Below are 20,085 nucleotides of genomic sequence, written 5' to 3'. Positions count from 1 at the left end.
GAGAGTGCCTGTCTTCCCTGAGAGTGCAAAGGTAGGGGCAGCGAGGACTTTAAAGATGGTGGGGACAGCTGGAAGGGATCCCAGAGGGCTTTGACATCTGGTCTTTCTGTCTGAGATCATAGGGGCAGGCGGGCGGGGGAGGCAGAGCACCCAGAGGTCTTCCTGTATTGCTTTTTAGAGTAGGGTCTAATTTCTAGAAAGTTTTCATATCCTTGAGTCTGTCTCCACATCTGTAAAATGGGCACAACAACCCCTACCCAGCAGAAAGGATTCCTATGTGTGTGTAAACTGCTTTTGTTGATTAACTGGACTCATGATAAGGGCAGGACTAGATTCCCAGCCCAGGATGCCTTATTTTCTATCAGGCGAGAAGGAGAGAAAATTACCACCTCCCAAAGAACTTCCAGTGATGAGGCTCTTCAGCTGTTCTTTATCCACACAGACTTAGAATAGAGACAACGCCGGGCATACTTGCAATTTCTGGGGATGTGCAGGAAGCAAAAGAATTATTTTCAGTGAAACAGGAGGCTGCAAAAGGTGCCTAGGAAACAACTGCCGCAGTACAGCCTAATATAGACTCCTCCCAGCTTCTCTAGGTTGCCATCTGCCTGGCAGGCACCACCCAGGAAGCTCAGCTTTCTTCTCCTAAGAGTTTAAAGAGGATTTCCTGGGCTGCGCGCGTGTGCGTGTGCGTGTGCGTGTGTGTGTGTGTGTGTGTGTGTGTGTGTGTGTGTGTGTGTATAGGAATAGGGAGGGGTAGTCACTGAAATAAAGGGAAGGTAACACTCCCTTTCTGTGGCACAAACCAGATGTTGAGGGTCAGTTCCAGGTAGATCTAGGGTTCAACTTCTCCTTCATATTTCTTCCAAACATCTTCCTCAGTGGGCCCTGGCCTCTGCTCAGACTGTGTCTTCTACTGGGGATTCCCTTCTCCACCTTCAGTGCATGTTGAAATCCTAATCTTGTTCAATTTATAGGTCAGCTCTTCTGTAAATCCATCACAGACTTGTCTTCCACCCCACTCCAGGTAGCAGTCATCTACTCCACCTTCCAGAGCACTCTACATATCCTGTCACATGTTAGTTGTTTGCATAACTCTGTCCAGTTGGACTGGACTTGAGGAAGCCTGGGACCGGGTCATATTCATCATTATCTCCAGTGCACATCATGTTCCCTAGCATCTGGTTTGGTAAAATTTTGTTGAACGACTTAAGCCTTGAGATGGCAGAGGGCAGAAGATGCTCCTCTCCCAAGGTCGAGATTCTGCTGATCCCTGCGAAGTCTGACTTTGACTTAATTAGTGGTTGACTATTTTCAGTTTATAATATCATGGCACAAGAGGGTCACAGTGTTGGTGGTAATCATAGCATTTGTTCTGCGAGGCTCTGTGTACTCTGTATTGTTTTTACATCTATTTATTTTCTCATTCAACCACATTAGGCAGGCGGGATGTGTGTTATCTCTACCCAGTAGATAAGGAAACTGATCCTGGTTAAGGGCCGTGTATGTCACACAGGCAGTTAAGTGCCTGTAGTCCTTTGTACTGCCTTTTCAGTCAATAGTCCCTTCCTAGCCCAGTGGGAAAACTGGCGGTGACATTCTGTGGTGTTTCCCTCAGCCCCATGCCTGGCACAGAGGAAGGCTCAGGGAATGTTTGGGGCCGGATGGATTGGCAAGCCTCTTTTGCATGCTGAGCTGCACACTTATCCCCAGCAACTGCTGGGCTCTTTGATGGATATGTGACATTGGTGACTGAATATACACGGCACCTGTGGCTTTTCACACTCTCCCCCCACGCCTCTCCAGGGATTGGAATAGGACAGATGGTCACAGACACAAGATTCTCAGCTCTGCATCCTCTCTGCAAATCACATTTGGGGAAAAGTTAAGTTTGTGCAGTAATACAATTTCAGTAACATGGTTTCATACTGCTGGTAAGTACTTTAACACTCTGGATAAATCACACTTCAGCAGAACTCATTTGGGAAAAGAGTTTAGTTTCACTGTAGGTGGCTGTGATTCCCTCCCACCCACCAGCCCTCCCGCCTGCCCCCCCACCCCCACCCCTGCCTAATAAATCTATGCTGATAAGGTGAACGCAGCACTAGGCCAGGCTATTTCCAGACCCAGGATAGCATTATGTTAATCATCTTTTTCACCACCGACACCTTTCATTCCTTCTCCTCCAAGCACAGCCACCTGTCTGTCCTTATATGTTAAATGTGGGAAAGATTTTGATAGTTCAGTCTCCTGGATGTGTTGTGAAGAGATTGAGGTACAGAGAGGCTGGGAAGCTTACTTGGTGTTGTACAGCTGGCAAAGACCTGAATCGAGATCCGAGGCCCCTGACTACTCTTGAGAGTAGGGCTGTTTTCTGCCCTGTCCCAATGCCTGTGCTTCCATCTGTCTTACAAGTAGGGCAGAGTCTGTATGTTCCGTTTAAAATGAATAAAGGTGATCAGTTGCTCATTGTTAAAGGCCCCCAGCACAGAGTGAGTTCATTTCCTGTTGACCCTCACAGCCTTTCTTGACATATCTTTGGTAACAGCAACTAAAGTCTTGACAGATTTCTGTAGAGTCGTGCAGCCTAGGGGTAACCCTGTGTGGTTTTTACTAATAGGATTTAACTTTCAGGAAAAAAAGAAAAAGAGGGAAGGATGATAAGTGTATGTGGAGGGAGAGAAAAAACTATTGTTAATTTTTCTCTTCATGGTGTACCTTTTGGCTCTTTGGCTCTAGAAATCATCTGATTTTGATGTTTCAAATATGGCGAATAGATACATAATCCAAAGTCAGGTGTTCAGACTGCTGAAGATTAGTAAAACGTAACAGTAGGTCCAAGTCTGGAGCGTGAAAAAAAATAATACTCCTCATTTGTCATAGAAGCTTCAGTGTTCTACATCTCCTGCCAGCGGACTCGGGGATGCTTGGGAGCTCAGCAATTGCTGTGCCGTCAACTGGTATCTGGTCCTCCCTTGTTAGGGTGGGCCTATTGTCTGAGTGGGTATTTTTGGGAGGGGAACACATGCCTGGCCAGCCAGAGGGGCCAGTTTACCTGCACTGGATGATGTGTCTAGCAGGAAGCCCAGCTGTAACAGCAGAAGATAACAGTTCTCTGCGTAGGATTCACTTGTAGTAAGTGGTCAGTGTTTATTGATTTCTTGATTTAAAAATATATCTATATCTTCCTCTATTTTCTTTACTACGAAGATCTCAAGTCTCTTTAATTTAGGGGAAAAAAGGAGCTAATGATGCCCTACTCCTCTTTTGATACCATGACGCGCTCCCCAACATATACAAACTCTGTTCTGGCTCTTAGTGGGTGCTCCTTGCTCTGCAGGAGTGTGAACTGCAGAGGCAGACAGCTGAGGTTGGAGTCCTGGCTCCACCCCTAAATTGTTGTGTTGATTGGGCTCATTATTTAACCTCTCTCACCCAATTTTATTGCCAGTGTTTGGGAGCCTACCCCTCCTTAAAGCCTGAAGTCAGATATTATTTCAACTGTGAAAGTTTGCATGGTCTCCCTTGGAAAAGCTCCAGTGGGACTGTCCATGAATTACTCAGGAGACAAACCACTTGGGGGTGTGTGTATGTGTGGTGATCTTCACACATATCTCTGTTGTGTTTTACCACCTGCACTGTGAGCTTCTGGAGATCAGGAGTTCAGTCTTGATGCCCCATCTTTAGCCCAGGCCTGGTGCATAGTAGGTAGTCTCCAAACATGGAATGAATGAATGTCAGTGTTAGCTTACAGAGCTCATGTGGGACAGGAGATTGGCTCCACTGGGCTTTCACTGATATCAAATGCAGTGTTATGTGCATTGAGTTTCTTGATACCTGTGCTTGAATCATTTCTACTTTTTGTCCCTTTTAACTGATTAAGCAAAGCTGGGCTAGTTGGAGCCCCCAGATGGGACCAAGAGATGTGGCCTCTGCCTGACTCTGTTATAGGTAAAGTGCTTAATTCCAAGCCAGCACAAAGAAAGTTGGGAGTATTAATTATCTGATCAAATAGAGTCTAGTTACTAGACTGTAAATGATGATGGTGGGCAGGGATGTCATAAATGTCCTAGGGTCTGGGTGCCTGAAGGAGTTAAAGCTCCTCTCAGAATAGCCCCAGGCAGCTCCTAGGAAGTAGCTTCTGAGGCAGGATGTGGCAAACCAGTGAGTAAATGAGAGCCATTCTCCTTTGGAAGAAAAGGAAGTGGGTGGGGAGAAGTGAAGAGGAAGAGCCGGGTGGACAAATCTTTTTTATCTTCTGCTGTAAGAACATGCTTCTCTTTTGAATGCCAGGCAGAGCCTGCAGAATTTTAACCTAAAGTGACCAAGGTCCAAAGAATGCTTTACAAGGCTGGTTTTGCTGTTGTCTTGTTTTTCTCCACAGCTAATAACTCAAGTTTAATGTGCAGTGGAAGTACCATCTTAGTAGATTTTGTTTTCTAATCTTAGTCATTGGTGTATTCTTTAGTGCTCTTTGAGGATTCACAATTAATATGAGGTGTCATCCAGTCACACTTTTTTTTTTTTTTCCTTGCGATATGCGTGCCTCTCACTGCTGTGGCCGCTCCCGTTGCGGAGCACAGGCTCCGGACGCGCAGGCTCAGCGGCCATGGCTCACGGGGCCCAGCCGCTTCGCGGCATGTGGAATCTTCCGGACCCGGGCACGAACCCGTGTCCCCTGCATCGGCAGGCGGACTCTCAGCCACTGCGCCACCAGGGAAGCCCCACACTTTTTTTAACCAAGAATAAGTTAGAATAAGTTTGTTTGTTTTAGAAAAATATCTTGTTAATGTGTTCAACTATTTGTTTCAGAACACATTCTCACTGTGTTCGTAACAGTCGTGTAACACAGGACAAGAGGATGCTTCCATTTAATGCAGGTGAGAGATCTTGTTCAAGGATGGAGGGCTCCAGACCCGGGTTAATTCCGCAATTTTGGTGTCTTTTGTTAAGAGCATGGTTATAGATTGGAGGCAAATTATTGACAGAGGGTGAAATTTTGCAAATAAAAATAGCCCTCAGGAATTTAGTAATGCGTATGTGAAATGAAGTAGGTGAACTGAATTTGTTGAGTTTCAAGCATCACTGGAAAAGCAACCATCATTTATAAATGTATTGCATAGATAGCAATAATGTAAATCAGTGTTGGGTTCAGGAATTGGCTTCAGGACTGTGGTTTGTTATGAGAGAAACACTTACGTCCTTACAATGAGCTGGTATGCATGATGGACTGGATTTGACTTTACTGTCAAAGGCTTCTATGGGCCGGTCTTTGGACCAGGTAATGAGAGGTTAATTATGTAAAAGAGAACTCCCCGGTGGACTTTCAAGGATCTGGAAAGCTGAACTCAGGAGTTTTTAGACTTCAGATTTCTACATACTCTTTCTCTCAAGGAAGCCAGTATCTCCTGAGTTGTGCAGGTCTTGACTCTATTTCTGTGAAGGTTCCAAACTAGAATTTTTTTTAATTGAAATATAGTCCATTTACAATAGTGTTAGTTTCAGGTATATAGTGTAGTGATTTGGTTTTTTGGCAATGATATTCCATTATAGGTTATTACAAGATATTGAGTATAATTCCCAGTGCTATACAGTAAATCCTTGTTGCTTATCTGTTTTAGGTATCATAGTTTGTATCTGTTAATCCCTTATTCCTAACTTGTCCCCTCCTTCCCCTTTGGTCACCATAAATTTGTTTTCTGTGTCTGTGAATTTGTTTCTGTTTTGTATATAGATTCATTTGTATTATTTTTTAGATTTCACACATAAGTGATATCATATAGTATTTGTCTTTCTCTGTCTGACTTATTTCACTAAGCTTTATATTCTCTATCTAGGTCCATCCACGTTGCTGCAAATGGCAATATTTCGTTGTTTTTTATGGCTGATATTCTACTGTATACACGTACCAGATCTTCTTAAGCCAGTTATCTGTTGGGTTGTTTCCATCTCTTGGCTATTTTAAAGAGTGCTCCTGTGAACATTGGGGTGCATGTATTTTTTCAAATTAGAGTTTTATTTTTTCTGGATATATACCCAGGAGTGTAATTGCTGGATCATATGGTAGCTCTATTTTTCATTTTTTTAAGGAACCTCCATACTGTTTTCCATAGTGGCTGCACCAATTTACAGTCCCACCAACAGTGGGATGGAGCCTGGATGGAGTGCTTTTCCCTCTGCTGCAACAACTGATATCTTTCAGGTCTAAACATGGACATTACATTTTCTGACCTTCACTTTCCCTTCCTCATCTTAGATGGAGTTGTCTTTTTTCTGTTCGCATACCCCACTGTGCCCACCTCACTTTCAGCATTATGGTCTCCCTTACCCCGTAGCTGTTGCCGTACTTGTTAGTACCATTCCCTATTTTTGGCTTGCACTGTGATATCTCTCTTTCTCTCTATCATCTCTACATCTCTGTCTCTCTGTCTCTTAAACACACACACACACACACACACACACACACACACACACACACACACACACAGAGACACCACACACTGCCTGGTGAGGGCAGGGACGTTGTCTTCCTCATCTGTACCTCCCTAGCCTCTAGCGTAGATGGTGCATGTCACACCGTGGATGCTCCATAATGAATCTGCATTGCATTTTCCCATCTGTAGACATCACAGCTATAAGCTAGGTGTCTACTCCAGTTCCTTATCCCCTGCACTCCTCTAGATTAGAGCAGTCTTGGAGACTTACATTCTCATGGTCACTTCTGCTTCTTTGGGACTCACATTAACCTTCCTGTGATTTTTCTCTTCTTTTTGCTCTGTGTTGAACAAACTTGGAATTTGGCCCCCTTTCTCTGGTTTCCATCAACAACAGTAAGAACAAAATATACACAAAGCTATTTGTGTGCATGGCAGATTGGACTGAAGGTTTGGGGTGGGGAGGATGTATTATAGCAATAAAGACAACTTAAAATCTAGTGGTATTAGGTATCTGTGGGCTTAAATGACCTTTGCCACTCTGCCATGGTACATCCGTTTCTTCCTTTCTTGCTGCTTCACAGCCACCCCCAAAGAAGTCTGTCCCATTTTATTCTGCAATGTAATTCAGCTCTCCACCTCCACCCCTGCGTGCTGCTCAGGCCTGCTTCTGCCTATGCCAAGGCTCAGGAGCAGGCCCTTTTAAACTATGGGCCAGCCTTCCGGTCCTCTGGTATCCTCTGCTCTGAGGGTGTTTGTTAGCACAAACACTTATTTCCCCGCCCTCCACCTTCTTTTATAAGAAGGAAGCAAGCACTATCAGTTTTAGTTATAATTAAATTTCATTCTCTCTGGTCCATGATGTTACTTCTACCAGCTACATTTTAACCCCACGAGGCCAACTGCTGTTAATTGGTGAGCCTGACTAGTAGTTTTCCACACTCTAGTTTAAGAAGTTGAGTGCCTAAGTGAGCACTTGGTTGGACTTCTAGCCCTGATCCTGATCTCAGGATTCCCTGAGAGTTGCTAGAAAATCACCTAGGGAGTGGGATATTCCCCAGAGGTGATGGGTGCTCAGAGGAGAGGTTTGCTGACCTCTCTTGTGTGTACTTTGGGCAAGGAGAAGGGCCTAGCTGTAACAAACATGTTGGTTGTGTATTTAAGGAGGGAAACAGGTCTGGAGAATTGACAATTTCTCAACATGGACTAGCACTGGAGACATGTTTTGAGTGCTGTGTTTCTTCTGACTACATCTTACTGCTCTTAGTTGTGCTTCTGGGCACTAGCTGTTGGTCTTTTTGCCCTGGGGACTCAGCTGTCCTCATGGTTCTGGGTAAGACTCTTGTCACGTTGGGTCCTTTCTCCCTGAAGAGCAAGCTGCACCTCTCATTCACAGAGCAGCATGGTCCATTATTACACAGGGAGTTTCTACAAAGGTCTTTCTCTAGAGCAGGGAATGGGTGGGTCAAATACATCATCTTAATAAGGCCACAGTACACCAGCTTGTCCTTTCAGGAACAGTCAGCCACTCCCATTCTGTGGCCACCACCAGACCCAGCGCTGCCTTTGTTTTTCTGATGGTGACCACACGTTTATTGAATTTTCTACCTGGGTTATCCTTGGTGCTTTCTTCCTTTCAGCACTTCCTGCCCCGTCCCTGCCAGCTCTCTTATGCCACCAGACTGTTTACTGCTTGTCCCATGTGCTTCACCTGGGCAGTGTCCTCTTGCTTCCCTTCCCTCCCCAAAGAAAATATATCAGCCAGGCTTCCCTGGTGGTGCAGTGGTTAAGAATCTGTCTGCCAGTGCAGGGGATGCAGGTTTGAGCCCTGGTCCGGGAAGATCCCACATGCTGCGGAGCAACTGAGCCCGTGCGCCACATCTACTGAGCCTGTGCTCTAGAGCCCGTGAGCCACAACTACTGAAGCCCGCACACCTGGAGTCCGTGCTCCACAACAAAAGAAGCCACTGCAATGAGAAACCTGCACACTACAACGAAGAGTAGCCCCCACTCGCTGCAACTAGATAAAGCCCGAGCGCAGCGACAAAGACCCAACACAGCCAAAAATAAATAAAGAAAAAGAAATAAATTTATTTAAAAAAAAAAGTATCAGCCATGGATATTCCGCTGAAAGAATTTACTTTTTGGGTAGATTTAATTTGTTGTCCTCTCAGGGATTTTACCTTTTAGCAGAACACAGTTCTTACCTCAAAGGAATAGGTCACTAATGGGTAAATTACCTGGTGTTAGGGATGAGCTAATTGGGAGATTTGTTTGAAGGACATGAGCTCTTTAGCTGATGTGGAGAAAAGATCAAACTTTGGAATTCCAACTCTAGCCTTGGGTAAGTTACTTAACTACACCTGGCCTCCATTTCCATATCTGTAAAATGGGAACAACATGTTTGTTTTTTGCTGTTGTTGTTTTTTAAACTATTTATTTATTTATTTGGCTGCATTGGGTCTTAGTCGCAGCATGTGGGATCTTAGTTGTGGCATGCAGGATCTTTTTTTGTGGTGTGCCGGCTTCTCTCTAGTTGTGGTGTGTGGCGTGGGCTCAGTAGTTGCAGTGCACAGGCTCTCTAGTTGTGGCACACAAGGGCTTAGTTGCCCTGTGGCATGTGGGATCTTAGTTCCCCGACCAGGGAATGAACCCACGTCCCCTGCTTTGGAAGGCGGATTCTTAACTGCTGGACCACCAGGGAAGTCCCAACATATCTATTTTTAAATGTTGTGAGGAATAAATGAGTTAATGAATGTACCATGGCTAGCATTTAGGAAGCTCATCTTTTAACTGCATCTAAATTTTCATTCTTTATCAGACTGTTACATCCCTCTTTTGTCCCTATTGAGTAAAGGTGATGCATCACTTTTTGTCCTCTGTCTTATCTTTTTTTCTCTCTCTCCAAACTCCATCACTTTTTCCTTTCCTTTTTGTGCTTCTACAGAAGACTGGTCCTTCAGGAATTAATTCACATGTGGCTAATATGAAACAAATTTTGCCCACTGGGGCGGAAGGAACATAGGCTGTCAGTTCTTTCAAGCAACAATATGACACCCCCTCTCTGATTCAGGATGTTGTTCAGTATTTAAGAAGAGTCTGTGTGAGTGGGTGGTCCTGTCACTCCAGAGGTTCCTCTGTGTGTGTGTGTGTGTGTGTGTGTGTGTGTGTATGTGTATGCGTGTGTTTTTCAGTGTGTCTGTCTGCGGAAACATGCTGTGGGAAGGTAATTTATATGATTTCAGAAGGCAGTTTGATTCCAAGGACTAAGTAGGGTTTGTTTGTTTTCTTAAAGGATAGGAATACAGGATTCTTATCTCTTTTTAATTGAACTCATCCTCTCCACTTTTCATTTGTTTATTGGCTTGGAAGCTAGTTGATTTAAAATGAAATTAAAGGTAAACATCTGTCCCAACTCTCATTTTCTGATTTTTTTACTTTTTTTTTTTTTAATTTGGCTGTGCTGGCTTGTGGAATCTTAGTTCCCTGACCAGGGATTGGACCAGCACCCTTGGCAGTGAAAGCGTGGAGTCCTAACCACTGGACTGCCAGGGAATTTCCTGATTTTTTTACTTTTAAGTTTTATTCCCCCAATACTCTTTGCTTATAATATTCTTACTCCCAGTTCTATACCACTTTCTACATTGTAGACCCTGTTGGAATGCCCTTTCTCCTTTTTTGCTATCTAAATTTTATATGTTGTTCTAGACCAATTTAGGTCTCAAAACCCTATAAAATTTACCCTGATTGCTCAGCATATCCTGAACTACAGAGCCATCTGTGTCCGAAGCCCTTTGTGAGAATTAGGGGAACTGTGGGACAGTCATTGCTCCAGTCTTTTTTGGGAGTGGTGGTGAAACCAATTAAAGACAATAAAGGTAATATTTAATTACATTGTGCATTTTTTCTAGATTACTTGTTTATTGCATGAAAATGCAGGAATCTCATCAGTAAAATGGGACTAACAGTGGGAATTACATCATGGTGGTGTTTAAGCATTTAGGAGCTCATCCATGTTTAGCAGAATACGTGGCATTCAGCAGGTATACAATAAATCAGTAGTAGGTACTATCAAATAAAATCTTATTAACCAATTACTTGACAACAACGTAAAATATTAAATATCACTTTTGGTGATTCCAGCATTTTTTTTTTTACATTGCACTCTCATTTAATCTCTGCAGTCACTTTTATTTACCATCACATCATTGTCTTAAACTGCCCTTAGCTGTCTGTATTCCTTTCACTATTTCACTAAGGGCCTTATAGTGTCAAAATGCATGCATTCTCACAAAAGACCTGGCAACGCAAAACAATTGACTTAGTATCAAAGGAAAAAGCAACGAGGATAGGATAATTATCAATGGGGTTTATATGTTGACAAGAAGTAATGACTAGGGTCTCTAACCATACAACACGGGAAGCCAACCACTGTGCTTGCAGATGTCTATGGCCTTGGTACTCAGCTTTGGAGTTCTATCCTTGGAATACTACAGGAAGAATCTGATATTAGGATTGGAGAATTTTAACCCTGAAATGGACTTTAAACACCACTTAGCTTAACTCCCCTATTTTACCTATGAGAAAAATTGAGGGAAAATGACTTGCACAAGTTCACAGACCAAGTTACCATCAGAGTTGAACCCAGGTCTTCTGGCTCCCAAAGCCTTCACACCTATTTCCCAAGCACAGAGTGTCTGGCAGCCACATGCATGTTTTTTTCTTTTCAAGTAGTTTCATGTGCCATTGTGAAAGACCAGCTCTTTACTGACCCAGAAGCAGCAGATTTCCTGTATATATTTCTGGTCCTAGAAGTGGGTCTGGGGGCTACTTTCAAGAACAAGATGACTTTGAAGTTTTTCTCATCTACACATCTGTCAGCAAGCTTAGAAGAGTAGGTGCCCAAGATGTGAGCAGCCAGCATCAAGGAAAAAGAAAAAAATACCTCTCCTAAATTCAGTGAAGCACATTATAAACGATACAAGAGAATGGCTGCACTGAAGCATTGCTTCCCATAGCTGCTTTAGAATATAAGCCCAAAGCTAGGCTCAGCACCAACAAGCAGAGATCTACAAAGGTCTGATATTGCTGGAGGAGGTATAGAAAACTTTGTTCTACCCAAGAACTGCCACAGACATGTGATAGAGTTTGGCTGCCATGGAGAGGAGGGGAAGTATATGCTCACAGGGCTTGCTTAAGACTAACACTGGACAAGAGAGAATTTCTTTACCCCTACCATAAGCCTAGCACTAAATTAAAGTAATTGCAGTCTACCCCTGGAAGAGGGCCAAGAGCATGGAGAAAGACCCCATTCTGTGGCCAGGCATTAAGGACAATTCAAAGCTGAGGGAGGAGTAGGAACACTGAGAAAAAAACCTATGCAGCTCAGGCTTCACTCTAAGCACAAGATACGACCTATCACTGGAGAAATTTGTAGCCTGTGGTATTAACATTAACAAGAAAACCCCAACTCAGCTCAACTTTGACTAATAGCCTAACACACACTAGCAGTATGACAAGAGTATGTCCATTACCAAGTATAAAGATGATTACCTCAGTCTCTGCTCCATCACAATGTCCAGTGTTTAATCAAAAATCAAGAGAGAAAAAAACCAACCTATTGGGCTTCCGTGGTGGCTCAGTGGTTGAGAGTCCGCCTGCTGATGCAGGGGACACGGGTTCGTGCCCCGGTCCAGGAAGATCCCACATGCCGCAGAGCGGCTGGGCCCGTGAGCCATGGCCGCTGGCCCTGCACGTCCGGAGCCTGTGCTCCGCCATGGGAGCGGCCACAACAGTGAGCGGCCCGTGTACCGCAAAAAACAAACAAAAAAAACCCCAATCTATTATCAAGAGAGAAGGTAATCAGCAGAACCAGACTTAGAGATTACCCAGATGTTGGGTTTATCAGTCAGGGGCTTTAAAATAACCATGATCAATATCTTAAAGTTACACAGCATACATGAACAAATGAGGAATTTCAGAGGAGGTGGAAACTGAAAATAGATTCAAGAAGAAATTGTAGAAATTTCAAAGAATATGACATCAAAGGTCAACAGGCTCATCAGCAGACTGGACAGAACTGAGGAAAGAATCAGTGACCTTGAAGATGGGTCAGTAAAAGTTATCCAAGCTGAAACACCTAGAGGAGAAAAAAGAATAAAAGGAAATCAGAGCACAGCTTCCAAGACTGATAGATTGATCTGACTATTGAGAGATACTGAGATTGAGAGAGAGAGAGGAGACAGACAGACACTGACTGGAACTTTTAAAGGAATTGGCTTATGCAATTGTGGAAGCCTGTTAAGTCTAATATCTTCAGTTTAGGTTGGCAGGCTGGAGACCCATGGAAGAGTTGCACCTTGAGTCCAAAGGCAATCTGCTGGAAGAATTCTTCTTCAGGGAGGTCAGTCTTTGTTCCATTAAGGCCTTCAACTGACTGGATGAGGCCCACTCACATTATGGAGGGTAATCTGCTTTACTCAAAGTCTACCAATTTAAATTTTAATCTCATTCCCCCCCCCTCCGAAAAAAAAACCGAAAACCATTTTCATAGAGACATCCAGAAAAATGTTTGACGAAATATCTTAGGCACTGTGGCCCAGCAGTGTTGACACATAAAATTAACCATTGTATGCCCCCTTCTAGTTACTACCCTCCCCCACCAAAGTGTGATCACTTTTTTACTTTATTTGTTTTTTTGTTCTTGGATTTTTAAAATATTGAAGTATAGTTGATTTACAATGTTGTATTAATTTCTGCTATACAGCAAAGTGATTCAGTTATATACATTCTTTTTCATATTCTTTTCCATTATGGTTTATCACAGGATATTGAATATAGTTCCCTGTGCTATCCAGTAGGACCTTGTTGTTTATCCATTCTGTATGTGATAGTTTGCATCACTTTTTAACTTTATAATAGCCTAGATTAGTTTTGAATTTTATATAGATGGAATGACATCGTTTGTATCCTTTTGCATCTGGCCTCTTTCACAGAGCCTGTACTGTATACATAATCCTAAAATTTTATTGCCTAGTTAGTTAACCAGCCCTTCGCAGAGTGGCCTACAGGATTGAGATGTGGGAGGGTATAAGCCCCTCTCCACCATGTTGTCTGGGTCTGTCCCTGGTTGGCACACCTACACTCTCTAACACAGATGGGCTAGTTTAGTTGGAGTCTGGAAGTTGGTAAGCTACACCTTTGGCCCCCTTGCCTTCCTCATTCAGGCCCATTCTCCTTTCCTTTCTTATTACTCTTTGTAACCCCTCCCATCTCCTGCTGTCCATGGTTTGACTGTATAGAGACCCCTGATGCCAGTTCTCTTTTCCTCACATTCTCCCCCTCTCCCCTCACCTACCCGGTTGAAGCTCCTCAACCTGAATATACCCTCAGCCTTATTCTGCACCTCCTTAGCTGGCTGTCACATTGACAGACTTCCTTAGAGACATCTAGACAAACTCCCCACCCTACTCCCCATATACTTTTTTTTTTATGGGTATGGAAACTAAGGACCAGAAAAGGAGGTAACTCCCAAGGGATCTCCGATGGGAATGGTATAAGGTGTAGATCAAAGGGTTGCAGCCTTAGTCTCTGGGTGCTGTTCCCTCTTAGCTTGGGTCTTTCTGCCTTTCCTTCTCTCCTTCTTCCCTGCCCTCTTGCCAGATGCCACAGGGAAGGGAGAACTTCACAACTCCTTGGGCTCTCTGGTGAGGAGACCCACCTGCACTGGGACCCTTTCTCTCCTTCCAGCACAGTGATTTGTTGTCACCCCCTGCTCTTCCCTCTGTGCTTCCTCCCGGTGGAGGTGGGGCCTGCCAACTGTAGCAGCCTCGCTCAGGTTGGTGACAGACGGCTGGTGTTTGGCATGCACTCGTGGCCCATTTCTGTTCGGTGTGTGGCAGTTTGAAGACCCCATTCCTTGGTCTGGATATCGCCTCTCCCCCCCCTTCAGTCATTACTTTAGGTCAGCTTCCCGTTGCAGTGACCATCAGAGTTGGAGGTGGCAGTGTGGCGCCTTGAAAGGAGCTCTATTTCAGGAGTCAGGAGACCTGCCACCAGTAAGCTGTGTGACTTTGTCCTTTCTGGACCTCCGTTTCCTCACTTGTAAAATAGGTTGCATAGGGTGGTCTTTAAGGTCCCTCTCTGTGCTACATTTTATACTGCTTCTTGATTTGAGCCATTGAGCCACGAATGAAAGATTCCTGCTGTGGTAGTGTAATTAGGCTTAGCAGATGGGTGAGATGAGAGGGAAGGAGAAGTTCTTGTCCAGGTTCATCCTTTCCCCACCCATTTCATTGTGCCTTCCTGGTGTTTTCAGAACACAAATGACAACCTGTGCTTTTCTCCAAGTTCTTTGTTTTTCCTCTGCGTTCCCATTTCAAGCCTATCATCTTGTATCTGGATGAACTTGTGTTTACTGTAAGACAGCCCTGGTGCAGAATTCATGTTACAGCGTGTCGTTTCCTTTCTGCTGTGGGGAATGTGATGGGGGTCGGAGTCATCACAGCTGGTCCCTGGAGAGGGCTGTGTGTGTCAGAGATGTGTTGTGCTGGGCTCCAGTTTCTTTTCTCAATCCCTAGTTCTGATTTTGCTGATTTCAGTTAAAACCAAAGATTGTGAAGGAGGAGGGTCTTGTCCTCTGAGTGTTGGAGATTTGTGGTGTGGTTGAGGGGTGAGGGGCCACTCTCTTCCTGTTTCCTGTGGTTGAAGCATTTCACGTTGGGAGGGCACAAGTGAGCCTTGTTGAATATCATCTACTCCCTGGGTGAGAGGAAGCAGTACTGAATAGTGAAACCTCATTGATTGATTTCTTTTTAATGAGTCATGAAAGTCATTTTGATGCCAGAATTTTCCTTTCACCTTCAGATAAAATTTTTTGTCTTTCATTCTCTGAAAAACTTTTAGGGGTTTTTAATAATTATTAAATTACAGGAAAGACAGTAATTTTTGAATCCTGTTGTTGCTGCTGTGGCTCCTCCTCGTCTTCCAACCCACTCCCACCTGCCTTAACATTTGTGTAGAAATGTGTCAAAATTCCAGTGTTTCGTCCCATTAGTTTTTTATTTTGATCCTCTCCTGGTGAAGTAAGCATCTTGTTACCCCATTTTACAGGAGAGAAAACAGATGTGTCGAGTTAAATGACTTGTTCATGGTCACACAGCTAGTTGTTTCCCAATTTGGGATAAGAATCCAGGATTCCTGATTACTAATGACTTGTTAATTTGGCAACTCCATCCCCTGCCCCCCCCCACATTAGGAAAGTCTTGGCCCGGTTAGTGTCTCTTCTCTCCCTGGCTCCACCCTCTGAAAGCACAAATTAGAAGCCAGCTCCTTAGCTGATGGGGTAGGCGGTTGGACCATGGAGCATAGGAGAGGGGCGGGGAGGAAGGTGGCACAAAGCCCAGACTTAGGGATTTTTTCCCCCCCGAAGGTGGGAGAATTCCTTATTTCTGCAGAGTCAGGAAAATGCGCAGAGTCAGCATCCCTCCCACCTTCCCACCATCCCAACCCCCCACCACCCCGAAATGGGTGTGGTTTCTTGTGGCCAGTGTTACTTGCAAGGCAGTTGTTCAGATTGATGTACAGGGGAGACAGGATTGCATCTGGGGCAAAGGACTCTTCCTGTAGGTACACCATTTTCATGTCTGATTGAGCCCTGGTGTGTTAGGTGCTCCACACTAGGATCTTACCCATGTTTGCAAGTTGCCTCCCTTGGACGTATTGAACTTTTTGAAGAGGTAATATAGCATCATGATTAATGTTAGAGATTCTCTCTGCCCAGGTTTGAATCCTGGCTCTGCCACTTAGATGTGCGACCTTGGACGAGTTACTTTACCTGTCTGTGCTTGAGTTTGCTATGTGTTGTAATCGTAAGGTTGTGGATTAAATGCATTAATGCACGTATAACACTTAAAAAAGTACAGTGTTATAAGGAGAGCGGTTGTTTATAAGGAGAGCGGTTGTCCTTTCATCTAGCCGTCCTTCCCTCTCTCCCTCGTACACACTCAGTGTTATGTGTGTGTGTGTGTGTGTGTGTGTGTGTTCTTGACAGCAGCTTTTGGAGTCTGCATTTCCAGTCAGACTGCTGAGCCCTCCAGGCAGCTGTAACCTCATCCAAGTTTTAGCTGTAGGGTCTGTCTGTATTTGACATGTGTTTCTAAATGGTGTCATCAATGGGCTCCTTTATGGAGAGACCTTAGAGAAAGGAAACCAGAGGGTGTGCACTGTGCACTCCCAGCCACACTGGTTCCAGTCCCCACACCTGAGGGACTGTGGGTAGCAGTGAGACTGAGTTGAACCTTTTAGCAGGATGAGAATATTGACCAGCTGTCTTAGTCTGCTCAGGCTACATAACAAAATGCCGTAGACTGGGTGGCTTAAACAACAGAAATTAATTTTCTCATAGCTCTGGAGGCTTGAAGTCCAAGATGAGGACTGGTTGGGTTGCCAGCATGGTTGGGTTTTGGTGAGGCCTCTCTTCCTGGCTTACAGGCAGCTGCCTTCTTGCTGTGTCCTCACATGGCCTTTCCTTGGAGCGTGTAGGGGGAAGGCCACCTCTGTTATAAGGCTATCAATCCTATCTGATTAGGACTCTACCCATATGATCTTATTTAACCTTAATTACCTTCTAAAAATCCTATCTCTAAATGTAGTTACATTGGGGGTTAGGGTTTCAACTTACAAATTTTGGGGGGGACCAGGCACCAGGCTTCTTCCCCCTAGAGTTACCCAGTGAAGAAGGTTGGGAAAGTCAGCCTTGTGTCCTCTTTGGCCCCATGTATTGTGTTATTTGTAAGGCAGTATTGGGTCCTCCCATACCCTGGGGAGGCATTGGGTCTCCATCTCCTTGCCTTCTTAAGGTTTGGAGTGTGAATTAAGAGTGGAAGATTATGCTTGCTCCTACCCGCAAGCTCAGAAATGGTGTGTATATTGAGGGAAAGGGGTCACCAACATTCTGATGTGTAATGACTGCCTGTCTTGTCACCTGTGTTGTTTGTTTAGACTAGGGACAAAAGTCAAATGAAACACGGTGGAATCTCTCTTTACCACCCTTCTCTTAACAAGCTCCCAGGAGTAATGAACACTTCAGTTCTTTATGTAAAACACACTAGCAGGCTGCTGTCTGCCATACCCACTCACTCTGGCACCCACTGGTTGAATTATGTGCTTATCAGGAGCCAGTTTGTTCCAAAAGTCATTTGTGCAGTTGTAGCTGGTATTGTAATTAAGTAATGTATATATTTAAATATCAGAGAAACTGATGAAATACGACTGCAAACGAAGTGGTTTTCTTTCTCTCTCCACCCCCCCCACCTATGAATACTAGTTAAAAGCTGTGGAAAGACTCAGTGAGTGCAGGTCACTAAAAAAATTACTGTCAGGAACTTCCCTGGTGACGCAGTGGTTAAGAATCCTCCTGCCAATGCAGGAGACATGGGCTCGATCCCTGGTCCAGGAAGATCCCACGTGCCGGGGAGCAGCTAAGCCCGTGCACCACAACTACTGAGCCTGTGCTCTAGAGCCCCTGAGCCACAAATACTGAGCCTGTGTGCCACAACTACTGAAGCCCGCGCGCCTAGAGCCTGTGCTCCACAACGAGAGAAGCCACCTCAATGAGAAGCCTATGCGCTGCAGTGAAGGGTAGCCCCCGCTCGCTGCAACTAGAGAAGGCCCACGCACAACAACAAAGACCCAATGCAGCCATAAATAAATAAATAAATAAATAAGAAATGGTAATTTAAAAAAAAATTACTGTTAAATTAGGTGAGCATTAAAATTGGGGGAAGTCATCAAACTCTTAAAGTTTCATTCTGAGATTACTCTGTCTACATTTTTATGCTAAAGAATCAGTATTTGGAAATGATAGACATTGTATTCTCTTCTGGTTCATGTAAGAAAGATGATGTGGGGCTCTTAAAGAGAGGGCCTTGCCTTGTGTTAGCGGGTGGGTGAATGAATGCACTTTCATATGTTTTGAAAAAATAAAAATTTAGTTGTATCCTTTTTGCTCTATTTTGATTGACCTTGTTCCTGATCTGATCACATTGGAAGGGAGGGTTTCTATTGTGATTCAGTTTAGAGCCTGTTTTGATAATGTGCTTCGGTTTCAATTTAGTGGTTTTAGGAAATAGATTTTATTTTGTATATGGTATTGTTTTTTTTTTTTTTTTTTTTTTTTTTTTTTTTTTTTTTGCGGTATGCGGGCCTCTCACTGTTGTGGCCTCTCCCGTTGCGGAGCACAGGCTCCGGACGCACAGGCTCAGCGGCCATGGCTCACGGGCTTAGTTGCTCCGCGGCATGTGGGATCTTCCTGGACCAGGGCACGAACCCGTGTCTCCTGCATCGGCAGGCGGATTCTCAACCACTGCGCCACCAGGGAAGCCCTGTATATGGTATTGTTAAAGCCAACACTACTGGGTCTTTTGATACCGGGGTTTTAAAACAAATTAAGGTGGCTCACTCTGGATTTTAGTAGGTTCTGCAGTTCGTCTCGTAGGCTCATAGCATACTGAGAGAGAACTAATTCCCCTATTTTACAAATGAGGAGAGCAGGCCTTGAGAGGGGAAGTGTGTCTGTGGTGAGTTGTGTGGGGTGGTGGAGTGCAGGGGATAGAGCCACAGCAGATGGGACCTTCCCCCGAGCTGCCTCGATCAGTTTGCTCTCTGGCCCCAGAGCTGGAGCTCTCCACAGCAAGGGTGCTCCTCTGGGTGGACTTCTCTGATGACAGTGTTGACCCGTGCTTCCTACTTTGGGACAGGACCAACCTGGAGGCCTTGCAAAAGAAGCTGGAGGAGCTGGAGCTCGATGAACAGCAGCGGAAGCGCCTTGAGGCCTTCCTTACCCAGAAGCAGAAGGTGGGAGAACTGAAGGATGACGACTTTGAGAAGATCAGTGAGCTGGGTGCTGGCAATGGAGGTGTGGTGTTCAAGGTCTCCCACAAGCCGTCCGGTCTGGTTATGGCCAGAAAGGTGAGGCCACTTTATTTTTATTTTTTTTTTAACATCTTTATTGGAGTATAATTGTTTTACAATAGCGTGTTAGTTTTTCCTTTACAACAATCCTTTACAACAAACTGAATCAGTTATACATATACATATGTTCCCATATCTCTTCCCTCTTGCATCACCCTCTCTCCCACCCTCCCTATCCCACCCCTCTAGGTGGTCACAAAGCACAGAGGTGATCTCCCTGTGCTATGCAGCAGCTTCCCACTAGCTATCTAATTTACATTTGATAGTGTGTATATGAGAACTGAAGGATGACGACTTTGAGAAGATCAGTGAGCTGGGTGCTGGCAATGGAGGTGTGGTGTTCAAGGTCTCCCACAAGCCGTCCGGTCTGGTTATGGCCAGAAAGGTGAGGCCACTTTAAAAAAAAAAAAAAAAAGGACTGAATCGGTAATTGAATTACCTTTTAGAAGACCTGGGGGCCTGGAGACAAGGGTGGAAGGAAAACTGACTTTTCATTCAGTACCCTTTTGTGCTGCTTGAATTTTGAACTCATGTTATCTATTAGATTATAGATAAACACACTCATGATGTGTTAGGGTATTTATCCCGCTGCCCAGACTGGAAAATAACAGCAAGTGACCATTTGTTAGTTTTCTGTGTGCTCTGGAAAGAAATCTGAGATGCTCATTTGCCATTTATC

General features: G+C 44.4%; 1 protein-coding gene across 1 annotated transcript in view; it reads left to right on the top strand.

Moving 5' to 3' along the window:
- Positions 1–20,085, top strand: part of MAP2K1 (mitogen-activated protein kinase kinase 1) — a 78,272-nt gene that overhangs the window by 16,069 nt on the left and 42,118 nt on the right. Inside the window, exon 2 of the mRNA XM_059057836.2 lies at positions 19,193–19,403. Coding sequence (XP_058913819.1) covers positions 19,193–19,403 — 211 coding nt within the window. The remainder of the gene's footprint in view (positions 1–19,192; positions 19,404–20,085) is intronic.

This window comes from Kogia breviceps, chromosome 3, assembly GCF_026419965.1.
Source record: "Kogia breviceps isolate mKogBre1 chromosome 3, mKogBre1 haplotype 1, whole genome shotgun sequence".
NCBI lineage: Eukaryota > Metazoa > Chordata > Mammalia > Artiodactyla > Physeteridae > Kogia > Kogia breviceps.
The sequence above is the reverse complement of the archived record's forward strand: the minus strand, read 5'-3'. Positions and strand labels throughout refer to the sequence as shown.